Source organism: Macaca fascicularis, chromosome 4 (genome assembly GCF_037993035.2).
Source record: "Macaca fascicularis isolate 582-1 chromosome 4, T2T-MFA8v1.1".
NCBI classification, from domain to species: domain Eukaryota; kingdom Metazoa; phylum Chordata; class Mammalia; order Primates; family Cercopithecidae; genus Macaca; species Macaca fascicularis.
Genome location: NC_088378.1, coordinates 117,512,402 through 117,536,314, shown reverse-complemented (window position 1 = coordinate 117,536,314; position 23,913 = coordinate 117,512,402). Strand labels below are relative to the sequence as shown.

Here is a 23,913-nt window from a genome sequence, read left to right as displayed (position 1 = left end):
TTCCAACTCTCTCCTTTACTCACTCCATCCCAGCCCACTAGCCTCCTTGTTGTGCCTTGGATGTGTCAAGCATGCTCCTGTCTTAGCACATTAGTTTCTTTTCAAATCAGTTATATCACTGATCTTTTTATAGTTTCTATCATACTGTGAAAAATGTTCTGCCTTCATCTCCAAAATCATGGTTAAGTATGGTTGTTTTCAGTCTGGTTCTGAAAAGACACATGTCTTAATCTCTGGGGGTCTTTTTTTTTTTTTGGTTGTTTATTATTTCCGCTCATCCTCATTCACATTGTCTTGCCTTTTTGTGTATCTGAATCTGATGGTATGCTAGATATCCTATTTGAAAATTTCTTAATAGAAATGGAGACTTCATATGATATTACCTTTCCATAGAAAGTCTTTTTTTGTTGTTTCTGTCAGACACTGGGAGCACTAGCAAGAAAAAACTACCTGAATTTAATTTAAGGTTCTGAGATTATTTTTTTCTGGACAGTCATCTTCAGATGATTTGATACCAGGCTGAAGACTATGTGAGTCTTCTGGGTCACTCTTACTCCTAGGGACCCAATCTGTTCTTGGCGAGTCCTGGTTGACTTTTCTCTATTTATACCTGTGAGATATCAAAAGTTTGGGTTAGCTTCTCAAGCAACTCATCATTATTTGCAAACATCCCCAGGGCAAAAGCAGTTCTGAAATGCTGAACTTCTCTGTTCAGGTTCCCATCCTCTTTTGATTTTGCCCAGCAATTATTAGCTCTCTTTTTAGTTCATTGATGTATTTGATTAAATATTTTTCAATATATTGGTCAGTTTTTTATTGTCCTTTATGGAAAGATTATTTCCAGTTTTCTATCCACAATTCTCAGTGGAGAAAATCCACCTTAGAAACTTTGCACTTGTTCCCTCTTGTTAGAATGCTCTTTATTTAGAATACCACACACTCAACTCCCTTACTCCTTCAAGTCGTTGAAGTCTCCTTCAAATGTCACCTTCTCAACACTGATCATCTAATTTAAAATTGTAAACTCCCAGCACTCTTGACCTCCTTAACATCTAGGTGGTCCAGAAAAATATGAGGTATTTTATAGAAGCAAATAAATTTTTATCTGGAAGCGCATATATTGCCCTAGGCTTCAAATTATTTCTACTCTTTTTCATTGCATTTATTCCTTTCTAACATATAATTTACTTATTTATGATTTCATTGCTTATTTCTCTTCTTCCAGAATGTGAACTCCTCAATGGTGGGACATTTTTTCTCTTCTGTTTACCAATAAGTCCCAGGGGTGTAGAACAGTGACTGGCACACAGTAGATGCACAATAAATATGTGTTGAGTGGATGAATGAATCAAATAGCTATTTCATCTCAGAAAGTGGGCCTACAAAAGCAGAATTTGGGGCAGTACCAAATGCACATTTGAAATTGATAATTATTAATTTAAAATAAAATTAATTAATTTGTTTGAAAGAGTTTCTCCAACAATGTTTTGCATCTCAGATACAAGTATGGAGAAAAATGGATGGCAAGGCCAATTTAGGGTTGAGTTCTTTTTTTTGGAAGTGAACTTGTCACAGGAAGAGAGAAGATAAAAAAATAGAAGTATTAAAATGACTTATAATATTAAATAATACGAGCTAAGAGGTAAAGCCGGAATAACGCTGATGAAGGTCAGTGATTTGGAAGTCCCAATGATGTGGATGTTATACTAGCAGCACTAGAGAAATGAAGATGATGGATAGGAGGTAGAGGTCTGAGTGTGGGACATTTGTAATTGAAATTTCTGAGAGTTTCTGTTTTACTGGCGAAGGTAAAATTAAGGAGCTTTCTGGGAGTGAATGATTGAAATGGAGTAGATGAGAACATCTTTGGAATTGAGGAGCTCAAAAAGTTGAAAAGACAGAGATTTCTACATGAGTTTTGAAATAGGCAAAAATTACAGAAGAAATGTGAGGAAAGAACTATTATGATCTATGAGTTAACATCATCAATAAATAAGGAGAAATTAGCAGAAAGTTGATAGATAAAGTCAGTGAAAAGAATAATCAAGTGATATCATTTTATAAAATAATTTTCAAAAAAAGATATTGTATAGAGAGACTAATGTTTAGAAAGTCTCAATTGAGAAGAAGGTGAACACATTCCAGACGTTAAGTCTATTATTATTTACTTTATTATTTCAGAAGTATAATTGTTTTTATTTTCATACAGACTCCCACAACTCTTCCAAGAGCAGCTGGTCGAGAAACCAAATATGTAAGTACCTTTATAATTATACACACTGTTTTTCAAATGGGTGCCTGTGTATACTTTGGAGAGAACACAATTATACAGTAATTTAAATAGAATTAATTGATTTTTTAAATAAGTTAAAGGGTAGGATGATATGATTGGCTCAGATACAGAAAATCAGGTTATGTCAGAGATAAAACATCAGGTATGCTTATCAAATAAATTTGTTCTTAACTGAGATCTAGTTGGATTAGTTTAGCTAAATAAAACAGAACTGCCACACCTGCTTCCTGATTTTCTAGTTATCAACACTTAGATGACATTTTCATTTTTGTAATGGTTTATTATGCTTATCGAATAGTCAACTCATATACTTGAAATATTAAGATTTTTCCATTTCTAATGGGATTGCCAGTTTAATCAACTTTGACTATTTTGTTGCTTTCCTGCATTTAAATTATTAACAAATAAACCAATTTCCACTTTTGAGCAAAAACAGATAGATCATGGATAGATATAGACTCACATTCAAGTCAAATAATTATGAGTAGCTGGCTCTGAGTGTGTTAGACATACACATACATAGCCTCATCCCAACTCCAGTGTTCACTCACCTAATAATTGTATTTTCCATCATGTGGTCAACTTCTGCTTCTGACCAAATGTATTCTAGTAGAAACAAGATTAACTCCTTAGTAAGTGTTTAGTTTTAAGTCTAAAACAAATTAGTAAACTATTCCATTTAAGTTACGCATTTGTAGTTTTTATCATAATTATGAAGAGTAAATAGTTATTAAATGTGTATTTTGTGCCATATCATCATTGTAATTTATACAGTTCTTCCTCCATTTGAATCTCCCCAAGGAAAGTAATAAACTGGGTGAAATTACTAAATTTTATAACATCCAGAAAATCGTGTTCAGAGGATGTGGGTAGGAACACTGCTTAGACCATTTTCTGGAAGTTTCACTGTTATTTTTCATTATTATTGGAAGCCATTGAGAGTAATACTTAAAAATAATGAAGGCATTTAGTAGACTAGACCCAAGTTTAAAATCAGTGTTGCTTTTAGGTAGCTATCTGATTCTGGGAAAATTACTCACCATTTTACCTTTCTGTGCCTTTGTTTCTTCATCTATGAAATGGGGATACTAATAATTTTCTTATGTAAGATTTATATTAGCTAATCTATGAAAAGCCCTTAATGCAATCCTGATACAAAGGAATTGCTCGATAACTAAAAGCTTTTTCTTTCCTTTCCCTTTTTCCTTTATTCACACCTCCTTTTTTCTCTTCCTCTTATCTATCTTTGGAAGACTAGAAGTATCTTGATTTAATTGAATTCCTTGATTCGTTATTGAGTACAAGAAAAGAAAGTTTCCTAAAGGTGTTTCTATACTTTTTGTGACTAATACATTTTACAAGAGCCAGACCCCCAAAAAAGTCACTGGAATTTTTGCTCTGTCACTCACCTTCTTATCTTAACTACTCTGGCATTTCAGCAAAATGTCTCTAATTAGATTAGTTTTCAATAGGTTCAGAGAGTTGTTGTCATTATCCATTCCTCTCTGGGAGTGGTTAATTTGGTAGCAATTGAAATGATTCTGGAGCGACTTCTTCAATCTCCATAGTTAGAAATTATTTGAAATTATTCTTTACTTTCAATCAATTATCATACTTAATTAAAGCATGTTAACTTTCATGCCTTTAATGTTGTGAGAGCATTTAAGCTATTCAAAGTTAAGAATGAACCATCAAACAGCTTCAGTATAGGCCAGAACAAATATAAACTCTAATTCAGATAAGATTCTTGACCTTAATTAAAATTCGTTTCTTGAGTAAGAAGCTTTGTTTTTACTTTATTTTACAACATGACATTTGAATTGTTGTTTGTGGCCCCTAAAATACGTCCGTGTCTTTTGGAAGACCATAAGGGATCATTTTACAACGAAAGGTCAAAACTAGTTTGGCGCCGGCTCTCGGATTAGTCATATTTGTACATATTCGGCTGTAGTTATTACAATTTACTAGGTGATGTCTGATACATTTAGTTTGAGGAGAAAAGATTAAATTTTAGAGCAGAAGTCCACTTTAGCTATAAGCTTTAGTCTTGAGTGAACAAGAGCTTATCTTGTATGTCTTAAATACAGTATGTTCTGATTTTTTAAAAAGAATGACACTGTAATATTTTCTTCTAAAAATTCTAATATTTGTATTGACTCAGTTATGGGATGTCTCACTTTAAGTATGAGTTTACTAGCTGTGATTTAATTAATTCATTTATCACTATATACTTCTCTCTTTCCCATGACAACTAAAAAGCGACTCTGAGAAGTCTATTTCTGTAACATTTCAATATTTCACCATCTGTCTTCAAACTTTGGAGAAAGTTGTCATCTTCAGAGTATATACCTGCTGGGACTCAGTGAGTCCTTGACTTTGTAAATATTCTTAGATTAAATTCAAAGGCAGGGATCATGCAGGTTACCAACTCCTATACCACAGAGGAGGTTGAATAAAGGGAAGACATAAATTAGAGCCAAGAAAAAAAAGTTTGGTTACACTTGAGGATATCCTGAACAAGTTAGTACTGACCACCTAAAATTCCTATTTGTGGAGGCTCTTTAAAAGTATATCTGATTACTACACATTATATGTCTCAAAACACCACTATGCAGCCCATGGATATGTACAATGATTATTTGTCAATTAAGAAATAAAATTAAAAAGATATAGTATATAATCTATGGATCAAGACTAGTAGAAAAACTAGTCACTATTTCTAGCCCTGTTATTCAGTTTTCCACCACTATTCATTGATTCAACAAATATTTATTGAGTGTCTACCAAGTACCATTCACTGAGGAGTCACTGGGGTGAGAGGAGTGAACACAATGACAGGATGCCAATTTCTGAAGCATATATTCCAATGATAAGACAGATAGTAAACAGTTAAAATAGTAAATGAGCAAGAAACTTTATTGTAGAAATAGAGAGGAGGTAGCCAGAGAACCTATTGATGTTAAAACCAACTTACAAATTTGCTAGTTTTCAATGTATTCGTAGGTTTTCCAGTTTTCCTGGGATAATTATAATGGTTTAATAAAAGAATAAGAAAGTGTATGGCTAATTCCGCTTTATAGGCCTTTGGTGAAAGACTGTCTTCTCTGGAAAAAAAAAAAGAAAAAAAGAAAAATAAACAAGGAAAATCAACTCACAATAATGTTTCTTTCTTTGGGTCTTTATTGCACATATTGTGACATTTCATACAGTCTGTTTTTTAGGATGAGCCAGGTGCAGTAAGAGCAACACTAATTCAGACTAATTAAAGTAAAGGTTTTCTCCAGTCTGTGGTGGTCTTAAAATGCAGGCTATTTTAAAATAATTTAATTGGGATTCTTTTAAGTGTAATAGAATTGAAACTGGGCTAACAATATGTTGAACAGGGAGTGAGCCTTTGGTCACTTGCAGGATTGATTAATTTATTTCATTCGATTATTTTAAAAAGATGCTAAATTCAACAATAATAATAACTAATATTTTGAGCTCTTACCTTGAAAATAAAGCTTAACTATCTCATTTAAACCGTATACCAAAACTATGAGGTGGGTATTATTATTTTAAAATCTCCATTATACTGAGGGGGAAAACAAGTCTGAGAAGTCAGAGTAGGCAAAACCCAACCCAAGTTTTCTTTATGTCAAAGTTTCTGCCATTGATACTTCTATATACTTGTAGAAGTGTAAGTACATATGGAAATAGTTTGCATTCTTTAAATATTTTATCAATTCATATTTATACCCTGGCTCCAAATTATTTCTTCATGCCCAATAACCTTCAGCCTAAACTTAGAAAGAATAATTTCATATTTGGTCATATTAACATCTAAAATGATAGTGATTTAATCTTTCCAGGGTTTCAAATCATGAGCTTAAATGTACATTAACTCATAATATATCAGATAAGGTATAAGAGAGTTATTTCTTATTGAAAATCATTTTTAAAGTTTATTTCCTTCATGTAAATAAATAGATTTCCTTTCTAAACAAATTTTTAATATATTTATTTTTGTGGGTACATAGTAGTTATATATGGAGTACATGAGATATTTTGATATAGGAACGCAATGCATAATAATTACATCGTGGACAATGGGGTATCTGTGCCCTCAAGCTTTTATTCTTTGTGTTACAAATAATCTGATTATACTCTTTTAGTTATTTTAAAATGTACGATAAAATTATTATTGACTATAGTCACTTGGTTGTGCTATCAAATACCATGTCTTGTTAATTCTTTCTATTTTTTTTGTACTCAATAACCATCCCTACCTCCCCACCCCAAAGCAACTCCCACCATTCTCAGCCTCTGGTAACCATTCTTCTACTCTCTATCTCCATGAGTTCAATTGTTTTGATTTTCAGATCCCACAAATAAGTGAGAACATGTGTTGCTTGTCTTTCTGTGCCTGGCTTATTTCATTTAACATAATGACCTCCAGTTCCATACATGTTGTAGCAAATGACAAGATCTCATTCTTTATAATGGCTGAATAGTACTCCACTGTGTATAAGTACCATGTTTTCTTTATTCATTCACCTGTTGAAGGACACTTAGGTTGCTTCTAAATCTTAGATATTGTAAACAGTGCTGTGGCAAACATGTGAGTGCAGATACCTCTTTAATATACTTATTTTCTTTCTTTTGGGCATATAACCAGCAGTGGGATTGTTGGATCATACATGGCAGCTCTTTCTTTTTCATTTTCTGAGGAACCTTGAAGTTGTTCTTTATAGTGGTCGTACTAATTGGTGGTGTACAGTCCCACCGACAGTATACGAGGGTTCCCTTTTCTCCATATGCTCATAAGCGTTTGTGATTGACTGTCTTTTGGATTAAACCCATTTTAACTGGAGTGAGATAATATCTCAGTGTAGTTTTGATTAGCATTTCTCTGATGATCAGTGATGTTGAGCATCTTTTCATATGCCTGTTTGCCATTCGGATGTCTCCTTTTGAGAAATGTCTACTGAAATCTTTTGCCCATTTTAAACTACAATTATTATACTTTTTTATAGAGTTGTTTGAACTCCTTACATATTCTGGTTATTAATCCCTTCTCAGATGAGTAGTTTGCAAATATTTTTTCCCATCCTGTGTATTATTCCTTCAGTTTGTTGTTTCCTTTGCTGGGCAGAAGCTTTTTAACATGATATGATCTCATTTGTCCATTTTTGCTTTGGTTTCCAGTGCCTGTGGGGTATTATTGGAGAAATTTTTGCCCAGAAGAATGTCTTGGAAAGTTTTTCTGATGTTCTCTTGTAGTAGTCTCATAGTTTGAGGTCTTAGGTTTAAGTATTTAATTCATTCGATTTGATTTTTGTGTATTGCAAGATATAGGGGTCTAGTTTTATTCTTTTGCATATGGACACCCAGCTTTCCCAGCATCATTCATTGAAAAGACTATCTTCCTTATGTGTGTTCTTGCCACCTTTGTCAAAAACGAGTTCACCGTAAGTGAGCAAATTTGTTTCTGGGTTCTCTATTCTGTTCCATTGGTCTATGAGTCTGTTTTTATGCCAGTACCATATTGTTTTGGTTACTATAGCTCTGTAGTAGAATTCGAAGTCAGATAATGACTTCTTCAGTTTTGTTCCTTTTTCTCAGGATAGCTTTGGTGATTCTGGGTCTTTTGTGGTTCCCCATAAATTTTAGGATTGTTTATTCTATTTTTATGAAGAATGTCATTGATATTTTGATAGGAATTGTTTTGAATCTGTAGATTACTTTGGGTAGTATGGACATTATAACAATATTGATTCTTTAAATCCAAGAACATGGGATATATTTCATTTTTTGTGTGTGTCCTCTTCAATTTCTTTCATCAGCGTTTTATAGTTTTCATTGTAGAGATTTTTCACTTCTTTGGTTAAGTGAGTTCCTAGATTTTTGCTTTTACTTGTGACTATTATTGTACATGATATTACTCTTTTGACTTCTTTTTTAGATTGTTCACTGTGGGCATGTAGAAATGCTGCTGCTTTTTGTATGTTGATTTTGTATCCTGCACCTTTACTGAATTCATTTATCAATTCTAATAGTTTTGGGTGGAGTCGTTAGGTTTTTCCAAATATAAGATCATATCATCTGCAAACAAGGATAATTTGACTTCTTTCTTTCCAATTTAGGTGCCCTTTATTTTTTCGCTTGTCTGATTGCACTAGCTACAACTTCCAGTTATGTGTTGAATAACAGTGGTGACAGTGGACATCCTAGTCATGTTCCATATCTTAAAAGAAAAGCTTTCAGGTTTTCCTCATTCTGTATGATTCTAGCTGTGGCTCTGTCATATATGACTTTTATTATGTTTATATATACTCCTTCTGTACCCAGTTTTTTGAGAGTTTTATTTATCATGAAGAGATGTTGAATTTTATCAAATGCTTTTTCAGCATCAAGGATCATATGGTTTTTGCCCTTTATTTTGTTGATATGACATATCACATTGATTAATTTGCATATGTTAAACCATCTTAGCATCCCTGTGATAAATCCTACTTGATCATGATGAATAATCTTTTTAAGGCATTGTTGAATTTGTTTTGCTAGCATTTTATTGAGGATTTTTGCATCAATATTCATCAGAGACATTGGCCTGCAATATTCTTTGTTTGATGTATCTTTCTGGCTTTGGTATCAGAGTAATACTGGTCTCATTATAGAATGAGATTTGTAGTATTCCCTTCTCCTTTATTTTTTTTTCCGAATAGTTTAAGTCAAATTCGTATTAGTTCTTTAAATGTTTCATAGAATTCAGCAGTGAAGCCACTGGGTCCTGGGCTTTGCTTTACTGGGAGACTTCTTATTACAGCTTTGATTTCATTAGTTGTTATTGATCTGTTCAGGCATTGGATTTCTTCATGGTTCAGTCTTGATAGGTTGTATGTATCTAGGAATTTATCAATTTTCTCTAGATTTTCCAACACATTGGCATATAGTTGCTCACAGTAGCTACTAATAATCCTTTAAATTTCTGTGGTTTCATTCCATGCTCCTGGATAGAAAGAATCAATATTGTGAAAATGGCCATACTGCCCAAAGTAATTTCTAGATTCAATGCTATTCCCATTAAACTACCATTGACATTCTTCACAGAATTAGGGAAAAAAAACTTAAAAATTCATATGAAACCAAAAAAGAGGCTGTATAGCCAAGACAATCCTAAGCAAAAAGAACAAAGCTGGAGGCATCATGCTACCCTACTTCAAACTATACTACAAGGCTACAGTAACCAAAACAGCATGGTATTTGTACAAAAACAGACACATAGACCAATGGAACAGAACAGAGATCTCAGGAATAAGACTGCACATCTACAACTATCTGCTCTTCAACAAACCTGACAAAAACAAGCAATGGGGAAAATATTCCCTATTTAATAAATGGTTCTGGGAAAACTGGCTAGCCATATGCAGAAAATTGAAACTGGACCCCTTCCTTACACCTTATACAAAAATTAACTCAAGATGAATTAAAGATTTAAATGTAAAGCCTCAAACTATAAAAACCCTAGAAGAAAATCTAGGCAATACCATTCAGGACTGGCACCAGCAAAGATTTCATGATGAAAACTTCAAAAGTAATTTCATCAAAAGCAAAAATTGACAAATGGGATCTAATTAAAGAGCTTTTGCACAGCAAAAGAAATTATCATCAGAGTGAACAGACAACCTAGAGAATGGGAGAAATTTTTACTATCTATCCATCTGACAAAGGTCTAATATCCAGAATCTACAAGGAACTTAAACAAATTTAAAAGAGAAAACCAAACAACCCCACTAAAAGGTGGGCAAAGGATGTGAACAGACAATTGTCAAAAGAAGACATTTATGCAGCTAACAAACATGAAAATAGCTCAACATCGCTGATCATTAGAGAAACACAAATCAAAACCACAATGAGATACCATCTCACACCAGTCAGAATGGCAATTATTAAAAAAGTCAAGAAACAACAGATGCTGGTGAGGCTGTGGAGAAACAGAAATGCTTTTACACTGTTGGTGGGAATGTAAATTATTTCAACCATTGTGGAAGACAGTGTGGTGATTCCTCAAAGTCCTAGAACCAGAAATACCATTTCACCCATCAGTCCCATTACTGAGTACATATGCAAAGGAATAATATAAGTCATTCTGTTATAAAGACATATGCAAGTGTATGTTCATTGCAGCACTATTCACAATAGCAAAAAGATGGAATCAATCCAAATGCCCATCAATGAGAGACTGGATGAAGAAAATGTGGTACATATACACCATGGAATACTGTGCAGCCATAGAAAGGAAAAAGATCATGTCTTTTGCAGGAGCATGGATGGAGCTGGAAGCCTTTAGCCTCAACAAACTAATACAGGAACAGAAAACCAAACACCACATATTCTCACTTATACGTGGGAGCTGAACAATAAGAACACATAGACACGGGCAGGGTGGCGGGGGAACAACACACACTGGGGCCTCTCGGGAGGGTAGGGAGAGGGAGAGCATCAGGATAAGTAGCTAATGCATGTGGGGCTTAATGCCTAAGTCATGGGTTGATAGGTGTAGAAACCGCCACAGCGCACGTTTAGATGGGAAACTAATCTGCATGTCTTGCACATGTATCTTGAAACTTAACATAAAATAAAGTAAAATAAAATAATAAAAAAAGTTCATGAGAAAAAAAATTCTGTAGTTTCCATTGTAATGTTTTCATTTTCATTGCTGATTTTATTTGTGTTTCTTCCCTTTTTTGTCTTTATTTGTCTGCCTAAAGATTTGTCAATTTTCTTTATCTTTTCAAAAATCACCTTTTTGTTTCATTGATCTTTTGAATTGCTTTCTTTGTTTCAAATTTATTTATTTCTGTTCTCATATTTATTATTTTTCTTCTACTAATTTTGGGTTTGGTTTGCTCTTGCCTTTCTAGTTGTTTAAGGTGTTTTATTAGGTTATTCAAAGTTTGTTTTTATGTAGGAACTTACAGCTATACATTTCCCTGTTAGCACTGCTTTGCTATATCCTGTAGGTTTTGGTATTTTGCATTTCCATTATCACTTGTTTAAAGAAATCTTTCAATTTCTTTCTTAATTTCTTCATTGACTCACTGGTCATTCAGGAGCATATTGTTTAATTTCCATGTGTTTGTATAGTTTCCAAATTTCCTGTTGCTATTTATTTCTAGCTTAATCTCCTGGTGGTCAGAGAAGATGCTTGATACTGTTTTAATTTTTTGAATGTTTTAAGACTTGTTTTGTGACCTAACATATGGTCTATCCTTGAGAATGATCCATGTGCTAAGGAGAAGCATGTGTTGAGGCATGTATAGCTGTTGGATAAAACATTCTGTAAATATCTATTAGGTCCATTTGGTCTATAGTATAGATTAAGTCTGATGTTTCTCTGTTGATTTTCTGTCTGGGAGATCTGTCCAATGCTAAAATTGGGGTGTTGAAGTCTCCAGTTATTATTGTATTGAGGTCTATGTCTCTCTTTAGCTCTAATAGTATTTGCTTTATATATCTGGGTGCTCCAGTGTTGGTTGCATACAAGTTTGCAACCATTATAGCCTTTTGCTGAACTGACCCTTTATCATTATATAATGACGTTCTTTGTCTCTTCTTCAGTTTTTGTGTTGGTATCTATTTTGTCTGATATAAGTATAGCTACTTGTGCCCTATTTTGGTTTTCATTGGCATGGAATATATCTTTTTTCCATCCCTTTATTTTCACTCTGTGAGTATGTTTACAGGCTAAGTGTGTTTCCTGTAGGCAACAGGTGATTGGGTTGTTTTTCATCCATTCAGCCACTCTATGACTTTTGATTGGACAGTTTAGTTCTCACACATTGAATGATATTATTGATAAGTAGGGACTTGCCCCTGCCCTTTTGTTATTAGTTTTCTGGTTGTTTTGTGGTATTCTCTTTTTTCTTTCCCTTTTTCCTTTCTTTTCGTGAATGTGATTTTCTCTGGTGGTATGCTTTAATTTCTTACTTTTTTATATTTTGTGTATCTGTTGTATGTTTTTAAATTTGAGGTTACCATGAGGCTTGTAAATACTATACTATTCATTATTTTAAACTGATGACAATACTTGACACTAATTGCATAAACAAACAAACATACAAAAAGAAAACTAATAAAAACCCTACACTTTAACTTCATGTCCCTGCTTTTTAACTTTTTTAAACGTCTTATTATACTATGTCTTAAGAAGTTGTCGTTATTATTTTTGACTGGTTCATCATTGAGTCTTTTTACTTAAAAGTAGTTTACATACCACAATTACAGTGTTATAATATTCTGTGTTTTTCTGTATGCCTACTATTACCAGTGAGTTTTTGTATCTTCTGATGATTTCTTCTTGCTCATTAATGTTCTTTTCTTTCAAATTGAAGAGCCCACTCTAGCATTTCTTGTAGACAGGTCTGGTGTTAATGAAATCCCTCAGCTTTTGTTTTCTGGGAAGGTCTTTATTTCTCTTTCATGCTTGGAGGATATTTTCACCAGATATACAATTCTTCGGTAAAAGGTTTTTTTGTTTGTTTGTTTTTCTTCAACACTTTAAATATGTCATGTGACTATCTCCTGGCCTGTAATGTTTCCACTGAAAAGTCTGCTGCTGGACATATTGGAGCTCCATTGTGCGTTGTTTCTTTTCTCTTTCTGCTTTTAGGATCCTTTCTTTATCCTTTACTTTTGGGAACTTGATTATTAAATGCCTTGAGGTCGTCTTCCTTGGGTTAAATCTGCTTGGTGTTCTATAACCTTCCTGTACTTGATATCTTTCTCTATGTTTGGGAAGTTCTCTGTTATTGTACCTTTGAATAAACTTTCTACTCCTATCTCCTACCCTTGTTTCTTTCTCTACCTCATCTTCAAGGCCAATAACTCTTAGATTTGCCCTTTTGAAGCTATTTTCTAAATACTGAAAGTGTGCTTCACTGTTTTTTATTCTTTTTTGTCTCCTCTGACTGTGCACATTTTCAAATTACCTGCCTTCAAGCTCATTAATTCTTTCTTCTTCTTGGTCAGTCCTGCTATTAAAGGACTCTGATGCATTCTGCAATATGTCAATTGCATTTTGCAACTCCAGTATTTCTGCTTGATTTTGTTTTAATTATTTCAATCTCTGTTAAATTTATCTAATGGAGTTCTAAATTCCTTCTCTGTGTTACCTTGAATTTCTTTGAGTTTTCTCAACACAGCTATTTTGAATTCTCTGTCTGAAAGGTCACATATCCTTGTTCTTCCATGATTGGTTTCTGGTGCCTTATTTAGTTTGTTTTATGAGGTTATGTTTTTCTGGATGCTCTTGATGCTCGTGGATGTTTGTCAGTGTCTTGACGTTGAAGAGTTAGGTATTTTTTGTAGTCTGGACAGTTTGGGCTTGCTTATGCCTGTCTTTGAATTGTCAGGCAGAGACTTTTAGTTTTTCCCTTACTTTCCCCCAGAGAAATAAAGTCTCTCTTTCTGTACTGAGCTGCCTGGAACTGGGGGTGAGATGCATGCACCCCTGTGGCAAGTTCCCGCAGGCCCTCTGCAGTTCCGCAGATGCTATCTGGGAGGCAGGGTTTAGAGTCAAAAACCTTAGAAATTTACCTGAAGTACTATTTCTCTGAAGCTAAGCTAGCACTCAAGTCACGATACAAAGTTCTTTCTGTTTTTCCCTCCCCTTTCCACAGGCAGAAGAGCCTCTCCCTGTGGCTACCAGCACCACTAGCGCATGGGCCCGGGCGGCAGTCTTTTTTAGTGAACATCAGGCCACCACTGATGTTCACTAAAAGCACAAGGGCTCTTTAGTCAGCTTGTGGGAAATGCTTCCAGGCTGGGGACTCACTCTTCAGGGCAATGGGCTCCCTTCTGGCCCAGGGCTGGTCCAGAAATGATGTGTAAGAGCCTATGCCTGGATTCAGGGACCCCAAGAGCCTGTTTATTGTTCTACCTCCCTGTGGTCAACCTGGTACCTAAGGTGCATGACAAAGTTCCCTTTACTTTTCCCTATGCTTTTCTCAGACAGAAGGAGTCTGTCACTGTAGCCACAACAACTGAGAATGTGATGGGTCACACCTGCAGTCAGCCCATCTCAGAGCCCAAGGCACATGGTATACTACCTGAGTATCACTGCTGGTTATTCAGTACCCAACAGCCCTTTAGTCAGCAAGTGATGAGTCCTGCCAAGACTAGTCTTTCCCTTCAAGGCAGTGGGTTCTCTTTTTGCCCAGGATATACCTAGAAACATCATGAGCTAGAGCATGTAATGGGGGCATCGTAGCTCTGCTTGGTACTCAGTCCATCTGTGGATGAGATGATCTCCAAGATGTAAGACAAAGTCCTCTTTACTCTTCATTCTCCTCTCCTTAAGCAGAAGCAAGGAGTCACTTTTGTTGCTGTGAGCAGCACTGTGTGGAGTTGGGGAAGAAATAGCACATGTACTCTCTTGGCCATGCCAGTTGGTATCTCCCTAAGTTATGTGCCACCCTAGTCTACTGGCTCTGAACTCAGTGCAGTACTAGGAGTTGCCTAGGAATTACAGTCCTTATTTCCTAGACTTTCAAGTTTGCCTAGAATCCCAGAGCACTTTTGCCCATGGTGGTGAGCCTTGCCAAGAAAGTCAACTTCTAACTGCTGGGATGGGCAGTTCCCCTCTGGGTAGGCCTACTCCAAATGCTCTCTCCATCTGTGGGCACTGGCTGAGCCCAGCATAGTTTTGCTTTCTTCTGTTAAAAGGCAGCACTGAGTTCAATGTAATGTCCCCCAGTTGCTGTGCTCTCCCTTTCCCAAATGCACAGACTCTCTATGCTGCATGGCCACTACTGGGGAGTTGGGGGGAAGGGTGACATCAACAATTCAGGACTGTCTCTCCAACCCCCTTCAATACCTCTTTCAGCAATATGAAGTTAAAACTAGGTACTATGATTGCTCACTAGATTTGGTTCTTGAGGGGGTCATTTTCTCTGTGCAGATAGCTGCTAAAATGTGGTATTCCTGTGGGAGGTATGAACACTGTAAGTTTCTATTCTACCATCTTGCTCCAGCCCTCAGGGATGAATTATCTATTAAAATTCAATTTCATTCTATTTTCATTCTATGAACTTTGTAGAGGGAATTTTTTGTCTTTGCATTATATGTGACCTTCTAAATGTTTATTATGTTTTATTAACTACCAGTATAAATTTGTCACATTTATATAATTCAAAACCATAGTATGCTTTCTTAATAAAGAACAACCTCTGAAAATAGGGTAGTATTTGGTCTTATTACTAATGCATCAAAAACTCTTAGTTGGAATCACATTCTACTGATAACAACTTATTTTATAAATCCTCTCCATTTTATAAATTACTTTTAAGTGCAGAGGAAATATCTGAGATGGAGTTATTAAATATTAGATAGCATACAGGTAAGATGTCATTTTAATGAGCTTGAGAGACAGAAAAATATCATTGCAATGGAAGTACATTCCTTCCAAAATATCAGAATATATTGAAAAAATGTGTCAAACTTTATTAATAATATTTTCCACTATATATACAGATATTCAAATAAAGGTCATCTCCACTTTCACCAGCTCACACACTCTTCTTGTTGCTATACTTGGAAACGTTGCTATGCTGGAGTGTTTCAGAGGTGATGTGCAATAATGCAGTCATAGATCTTAGGACGAGGGGTGAATTAATCCAAATCAGGTCCAGATCTGCTTCGCTGCAGGATGAGGCCAGAGATTTGATGAGTTATAGGAAGAATTGGGAACAATTTAAGCAAGAAATTCCACTTGACTGATCATTACTTATTTCCTTTTCTAATTATTCAGAAATATTTCTGCAGTATATGTATGTATGATAGGGTTAAGGAGGAAATGGAAGATAGTCTTCTGCATTCTGCTAGATGAGGAGGCAGAGAAGAGTGAATGAGACAACCTTCTGCCTTGTATCCTTTTCCTTGCCATTTTAGATTTCATCAAATGGGAAGGTGCCTTATTTCAGACAAACTTCCCCTTGATCTGATCTTTTATTTCCCTATTTGCACATATAAACTATGACTTTCACTGGTCACCTATGCCCACTTGTACTGTCTACCAATTATGTTCATGACAAGTTAGAATCATCATTCCCTATCTTAAAGAATCAAACTTTAAAAAATTTCTATATCTACTCTTTATATTAGATATTATGGAGGATATATTACTAACTTAGAAAATGGTCTTTAGTGAGATGTTTAGACAGGGTAAGGTCTTTTTTTTTTTTTTTTTTTTTTTTTTTTTTTTTTTTTGAGATGGAGTCTCTCTCTGTTGCCAGGCTGGAGTGCAGTGGCATGATCTTGACTCAGTGCAACCTCCAACTCTTAGACAGGGTAAGTTCTATAGATAGTAAGAATAAGCAGTTCAAAGTAAGGAAGACATGATGTGTCATAATATATCAAATGGCCTTGGCATCTAACATTTTCAACATGGATTCATTTTTTTTGAGTAGTGCCTTATGTACAAATAATAGGAACACTCTCCAGGTTAAGAGTAAGACAGTGTCTTTATCATTTCGTAATTTTATGTGTCCTCAATGCTAAGCTTAGCACTCAGTAATAACTAACTGCCCAATTCATATTTTGAGTGTTGTCTTTCTGCTTAACTGTACATCAGTCTTGACCGGGAGAAATAACGTAATTCAATTAGCATGTTATCACTGATTAGAGCTCTCTGAGCTTTGAGAAAGGAAGATTCAGGACAGTTAGAGTCAACAGAGAAAAAGGGAAAAGAAGCATCTTAATGGTATCAAACCTGACATTATATTCAGGTGGAAGGGACATGACTACTGAAAGGGAAAAAAGCATGCTAAAAGTAGAGTACCAGAGTACAGAAAGAAAAGGCAACTGTTTGACACTTTTTATTGAATCCAGCTTGATTTTTCCCCCAGGCCCCCAAGATGGTGTCTGTTAGAGTGATGCCGACCAAAAGACACTTGTCATGAATGTGAAATGGTGCAGATTGCAAGGAATGGGAAATCTAGATGATGAATAAGGAGCGTGGCTGTTCTTTGTGTGCCTTTGGCGTCAAGTCTTTGGGAGATGAAAAGGTTTCTCCAAAGCTGGCTTGGGACAAGTGGTGCCTTGTGTAGGAATTTATCTTTCAATGGATTTCAAATCCTTACCTTTACTTAGTCTCTAATTCTTTTAGTTTCCATATAACTTAATTCTTAAATTGATTTTTCTGAAATAAAATTTTTTTACCTTCATTATTTTTTTGACTGTTCTGTTAGTTTTTTAAGTTTTTATTTTTTTTTAAAGGATACAGCAATGGCTAAAGCCCATCTCTCTCTTTCTCTCATTATTTTTTCTTCTATGATTAAAACAATGTCAAAGGCTGTAGAATATAGATTATAAATTTTTATTTCACACAAGAGCCATTCTTATACTTACCTCAAATGTTACTCTTCCCAGTTAGTGTTAACCTGGAGAGATATGAATGACCAAAATTTTAATGTTGTTCAAATCCAATTTCAAATTTATTTTTAGGTATTTCAAGTTTCTTCTCCGCCTTTATTCAGGTGATGCAGGTTTTCAAATGTAGCAATCTTTTCCCATCACCTGCTTAGTTCACCACACAATCTCTCCTCACATTTTGGAAAATAATTGCTACAATATTAATGACATAATTATAGCTATAACTTCCAATAAACAGCATTAACCTGCATTAGACATGCAGAGGGTGGCTTCTCAAAAGATTGGACGTAATTGGCTTCATTGAAAAAACTTGGTTACTTTAGTGATAAAACATATAAGTCACTATTCTTCCTCTTTGCTAAGGACAAATCTGTTTAGTATTATGCATATCCACTCCACTTCGTGGTTTGCATTTAATTTTGCACTTTCTCTGGGAAGTTTCTGATAGCAGTGATACAGAGTTCATAATACTGGATGAAATAAAAGTGTCTAGGGGTGTCTAAAGCATCTTATTATTATGTCATGATTCCCAATGAGGGAATTTGGGGGACTTACAGAGACTCCATAAAAAGATATTTAGATATTTTCCTAATTTAATTAATATGTTTGAGCCTTTTCTCCCTTTTCCCTATGATAATAATTTGGTATTATTTAGTACAATATACTGAAAAATATTAGTAATACAAATTGTTTGAGTACTTTATTATTAATATGTAACTTCTTACCTGTAATGATTGAGGTAAAAATTTTTTTTCAGTTATGATGCATTTAATTCAGCATATTTCACAGAAGCTATTCATTTAACTTAAGGGATCAATAGAGAATGCCTTCATTAGTGCAATAAGAAAAAATTGTTAAATAGTAAAAAACCTAATATTTTAGAAGAAATCATTATTATTACCTGTATTCGATTATGAGGTTTAATGAAACCTTAGGTGAACTGACAAAAACACCATGATGGATATTCTGAAGGGCAATTTTCCTAAACCTCAGTGCACACTAGCCCAGCCCACAGCAATTAGATAAGCGGAGCACTTAGCCAAGATACCCTACTGCCATCAAGCAGCCAGGAATGGCAGCAAGCAGTGGCACCTGTAAGAATGGCATGAGTCAAAACGCAGAAAACAAACAATGTTAGACGCTGTGTACAAAGGACTTCATGTGCCTTATCATTGTTTGGTGATTCATACTTGTTGATAACATGGAACCATGAGGCTTTCAGTTTTCAGTTATTGTTGATCTCTCAGAGATTAAAACAATGCAATGATACATCAAAATAAGCTCTGAAATATTTGCGATTTCAAAAATAGAAATATTTTAGGAACATAACTTATTGTACTTTAACCAAGCATATTTATAATTATTCATCTGTATGCTGACCGGTTCCTGTCGAAACGGAAGGTTAGGCTGCTATGAAAGTTTAGCCTCCCATGTAAATGCAGAAATGCTTGATAAAACATAACTAATCCCTGGGTGCCATAAATGAAGTGGGACTTCCAAGTTTGCATTAGTCCATTTTCATACTGCTATAAAGAACTACCCGAGACTGGGTAATTTATAAAGAAAAGAGGTTTACTTGACTCACAGTTCTGCATGGCTGGGGAAACCTCAGGAAACTTACAATCATGGGAGAAAGCGAAGGAGAAGCAAGGACTTTCTTCACATGGTGGCAGGAGAGATAAATGTAGGCAAAGGGCAAAGAACCCCTTATAAAACCATCAGCTTTTGCGAGAACTCACTCTCCATCATGAGATTAGCATGGGGGAACTGCCCCCGTGATCCAATCACCTCCCACCAGTTCCTGCCCTCAACATGTGGGGATTATGCAGGTTTTAATTCAAGATAAGATTTGGGTGGGGACACAGAGCCTGACCATTTCAAGGTTAGAATATTAAAAAGAACCTAAAGTTCTCATAGAACATGTGTACATCAGATGCTAGGTGCCAGGACCCAGGAGCTTAGGTTATAACTTTTACTGTGTAACAAGTTTAAGACATATGTGGGAATCTATTGCATAATTCTATAACCTACAAGGCCGTATTGACTATGAAGCATGAAAGAGAAAAAAGATAATTTAAAAAATAACCCCTACTCTACATTCTTGGGTGATAAGAAAAAGTCACCCATGAGAAAATGGGACTCCAAACCTATGATAATGTGGGGATTATGTGATAATGTGGGGGATCTGCCACCTTGAGATATAGGAAAATCAGGATGAGGCAATAAAATGGTAACTGGTCCAGAACCTGTGCAACTCCTACGGTCCAATGAGGGCAAAGGTACTGCAGGGATGGTTTCCCAACCAGGGCTTCTTGGATATCTAAAGAAATCCAAATTACCAAAATTACTCCAAATAGAAAATTAAAAAGCACACAAAATAACTGAAGAACATGAGGGAGAGGCATGAGGGAGAATCAGCAAATATAAGCAACATGGTATTTAACGAGGGGGGACTATAACAAATCTGGAAAACTGTCATATAAATATATTTAAAACGTTAAACATTACAATGAATTATAGATATTATAAGACAAGATTTGAAGAAGACCCAGGTAGAACTTCTAGAAGTGAAAAGTCAATTATTAAGACATTAATTTCAATTGTCATGTTAAACATACTAATATGCAGTTAAAGAAAAATAAGTTACCTATCAGGCTTATATGCAAAAACCATCCAGAATACAGTATAAAGAGACAAAAATATAAAAATGAGTTTGAGATAAATGGGAGAGGATTTCAGAAGGCCCAAAATACAGTCATGTTTCACTTAACTGTGGAGAGACGGTCTGAAAAACACATCACTAGGTGATTTCATCATTACGTGAGCATCAAAGTGTATATACCGAGACCATCTTGGCCAACATGGTGAAACCCTGTCTCTACTAAAAAAAATACAAAAAATTAGCCAGGTGTGGTGGCACGCACCTGTAGTCCCAGCTATTCCGGAGGCTGAGGCAGGGGAATCACTTGAAACCAAGAGGTGTAGGTCGCAGTGAGCCGATTGTGCCGCTGCACTCCAGCCTGGTGACAGAGGGAGACTCCGTCTCAAATTTTTAAAAAAAATGTACATACGTGAACCTAAATGATATAGCCCACTACACACCTAGGCTATATGGTTTAGCATATTGCTGCTAGGCTACAAACCTATGCAGCACGTTACTGTATTGAATACTGTGGGCAATTGTAACACAATGGTATTTATATATCTAAACAAAGAAAAGGCATGGTAAAAATACAGTGTAAAAGATAAAAAGTTGTGTATCTGTATAGTACACTTGCCATGAATGGAGTCTGCAGGACTGGAGGTTTCTCTGGGTGAATCAATGAGTTAGTGGTGACTGAATGTGAAGAACTAAGGTTATTACTGTACACTACTGTAGACAACACTGTACACTACATTAACTTTATGTTTTTTCTTTCTTCAACAATAAACCTTAGCTTACTGTAGATATTTTATTTTATAAGCTTCTTAATTTTTAAAACATTTTTATTCTTTTGTAGCAACACATGGCTTGAAACACAAATGCATTATACAGCTGTACAAAAATATTTTTTACACCCTTATTCTATAAATTTTTTCTATTTCAAACTTTTATTTTTTATTTATTATACTCTTTAAGCATTTTTTGTTAAACCCTAAGACACAAACATACACATTAGCTTAGGCCTACACAGAGTCAAGATCCTTAAGACGTTACTAGGTGACAGGAATAGTTTTAGCTCCATTATAATCTTATGGGAACCCTGTCATATATGAGGTCCATCATCAACTGAAACATCATTGTGTGGCACATTATTATATATTTAATAGAAGCTCAATAACAAGAGATTAGATAAAATGGGAGAATGGCAGCATTTGAAGAGATAGTCATGTAGGATTTTTCAGAAGATATGCATGCTGAGAATAAAGGAACATAACAAGACCCCCAAAAAACCATAAAAAGAAATCTATACCAAGGCACATCAAAGTGAAATTACAGAATGTCACGGAGATAAACTTTAAATGTTAACCAAATTTGAAGACAGTTGATCCTCCAAGTTATAACATTTAGGCCAACAACAACAAAAGCCAGAGTCTGTGGCACAGCACCTGCAAAAGACAGAAATGCTATTACCCTGGAATTGTGTGTCCAGTTGGACTCTCACTTAAGAATGAGAACATGATAAAAAACATTTTCAGACAACATCCAAGACAGTAAGATCTGAAAAAACCACCAAAACCTTTACTGTAGTAAGAAGGAAACTAGGGAGCAGGGGGAAATGGGAAGTTACTAATCAACATGAAGTGTCAGCTAAATAAGATGAATAAGTTCTAGAGATCTGCCATACGACATTGCACCTATAGTCAACAATACTGTATTGTGCACTTACAAACGTGTTCAGACTACAGATTTCATGTTAAATGTTCTTATGACAATGAGATAACATTTTTAAAAATGAAAGAAACTAAATCCAGATGAAAGGATTGAAATACAGGAGCCAATGACAAAGAAACAATATTTATCTCTTCTTTAAACATTTCTAAAAACCAAGTCATTTTTATTCTCAAGTCATAAAACTTTGTTATGCTTTACTTTTTATATAACAATACTTTAAAGAAATATATGTTATTTGTTTCAATTTGCTTTAAATAAATAGAAATAGCAATGATACTGGTATGTTTGATTAAAATGTGAAGTATACAAAGAATGAAATGTTATGTAACCTTGAAGAATTTTTGATGTCATGTTATAATGCTTATGTTAAGAAAATGAGAAGGAAAAGCAGCATATAAACATCATATTCACTATTATGTGGGCTGAATAAAAATACATAGGAAAAATATTTATGGCAATATACCAAAAATATTAAAAATCATTTCTTTGGTGGCATAATGATATTTTTCCTTTTCCTTTATACTTTTCAAAATCCTATCATGGACATATAATTCTTTAATACTAAGCAAACTTCAAAATACTTAAACACATAAATATTTTAATAAATTATGAGTTTCACTAAACACACACCATGTTTATGTTTTGCAGGCAAATCTCTCCTCACCATCTTCTACAGTATCTGAGAGTCAGCTGGTACGTATCTTCTAAGTCACAGATCTACTTCTGCAAATTCTGATCTCTCAAGAGAGCTTTACCTAAGTAAAAGTGAAAAAAAGAATACATTTACTACATATATTTTTATTCACTTACTTGTCTAATAAAATTTTACTGATACTTTCCAAAAGCTCCATGGTGGTTGTTTTGCAGGTGACAAACATACATAAAACTACACACATACTTTACTTGCTAGTAACTTACATCCAAGTAGAGGCATTAGAAGAGATTGTGAGGTCAGGTGAAAGATGTTACTAGAATTTAAAGAAGAGAGCTCACTCTTTAAAGGAAAAGATCCAAAAAGAGGTCATGATTGAGTAGGATTGTTTTTGGATTTAAGAAATAGATATTTCACACAGGAGAATTAGCATGCAACTGGTCTAGATCAGTGCTGAGCAATAAAAATACAACATGAATGACAAATGTAAGCCACATATGTAATTTTAAAACTTCTAGTAGCCACATTAAAAAAGTAAAATGGAACGGGTAATGTTAATTTTCATAAAATATTTTACTTAATGTTATATAAATATCATTTCAATGGATAAGCAGTAAAAAAATCGAGATTTTTTTACATTACTGTTTTGGGGAAGAGTCTTTGAATTATTGCATATTTTACATTTGCAGTAAATCTCAATTCTGCCTAGTTACAAGAGCTCAAGAGTGGGGCTAGTGACTACATTGGGCAGCACAGATTCAGACTCTAGAATCTGTTATTTGAAGATAAAATTTGATTAAATGGGAGAATTATTTTCTCTTATAGCATTTTGTATTTCTTATTCTTACAGTGGTTACCAAATTTAAGTCATGAAATAAGTTTCCTATATATCACTGGTCAAAGATTTTCTTAATATCTTTGGATGTTTATTGTCTAAAACTGTAAATTCCTGAATAATAGATATCTTCACTAAAATTAATGGAAATTTCTAGTAAAACAGTTTGAAACATTAACTGATACTCCCCTTTTAAAGAAATTGTTTTGGTGTCCTATAGCCACAGCCGACAAATTGTCTTGTCATTATTATCCCAATAGAAATAATTACAATATATTTATTTGTAATACTGAGAAATCATAAAAAGCATTGTTTGACTTTTAAAATAGCTTGATTCAATCAAT

The 23,913-nt window shown here is 34.6% G+C and overlaps 1 protein-coding gene across 50 annotated transcripts in view; it reads left to right on the top strand.

The window, feature by feature from the left end:
• Nucleotides 1-23,913, top strand: part of MLIP (muscular LMNA interacting protein) — a 258,639-nt gene that overhangs the window by 155,994 nt on the left and 78,732 nt on the right. For all 50 annotated transcript variants that reach the window (XM_074037778.1, XM_074037772.1, XM_074037809.1 and 47 more), the window contains 2 exons: nt 2,210-2,254; nt 22,731-22,775. In XM_074037778.1, coding sequence (XP_073893879.1) covers nt 2,210-2,254; nt 22,731-22,775 — 90 coding nt within the window. The remainder of the gene's footprint in view (nt 1-2,209; nt 2,255-22,730; nt 22,776-23,913) is intronic.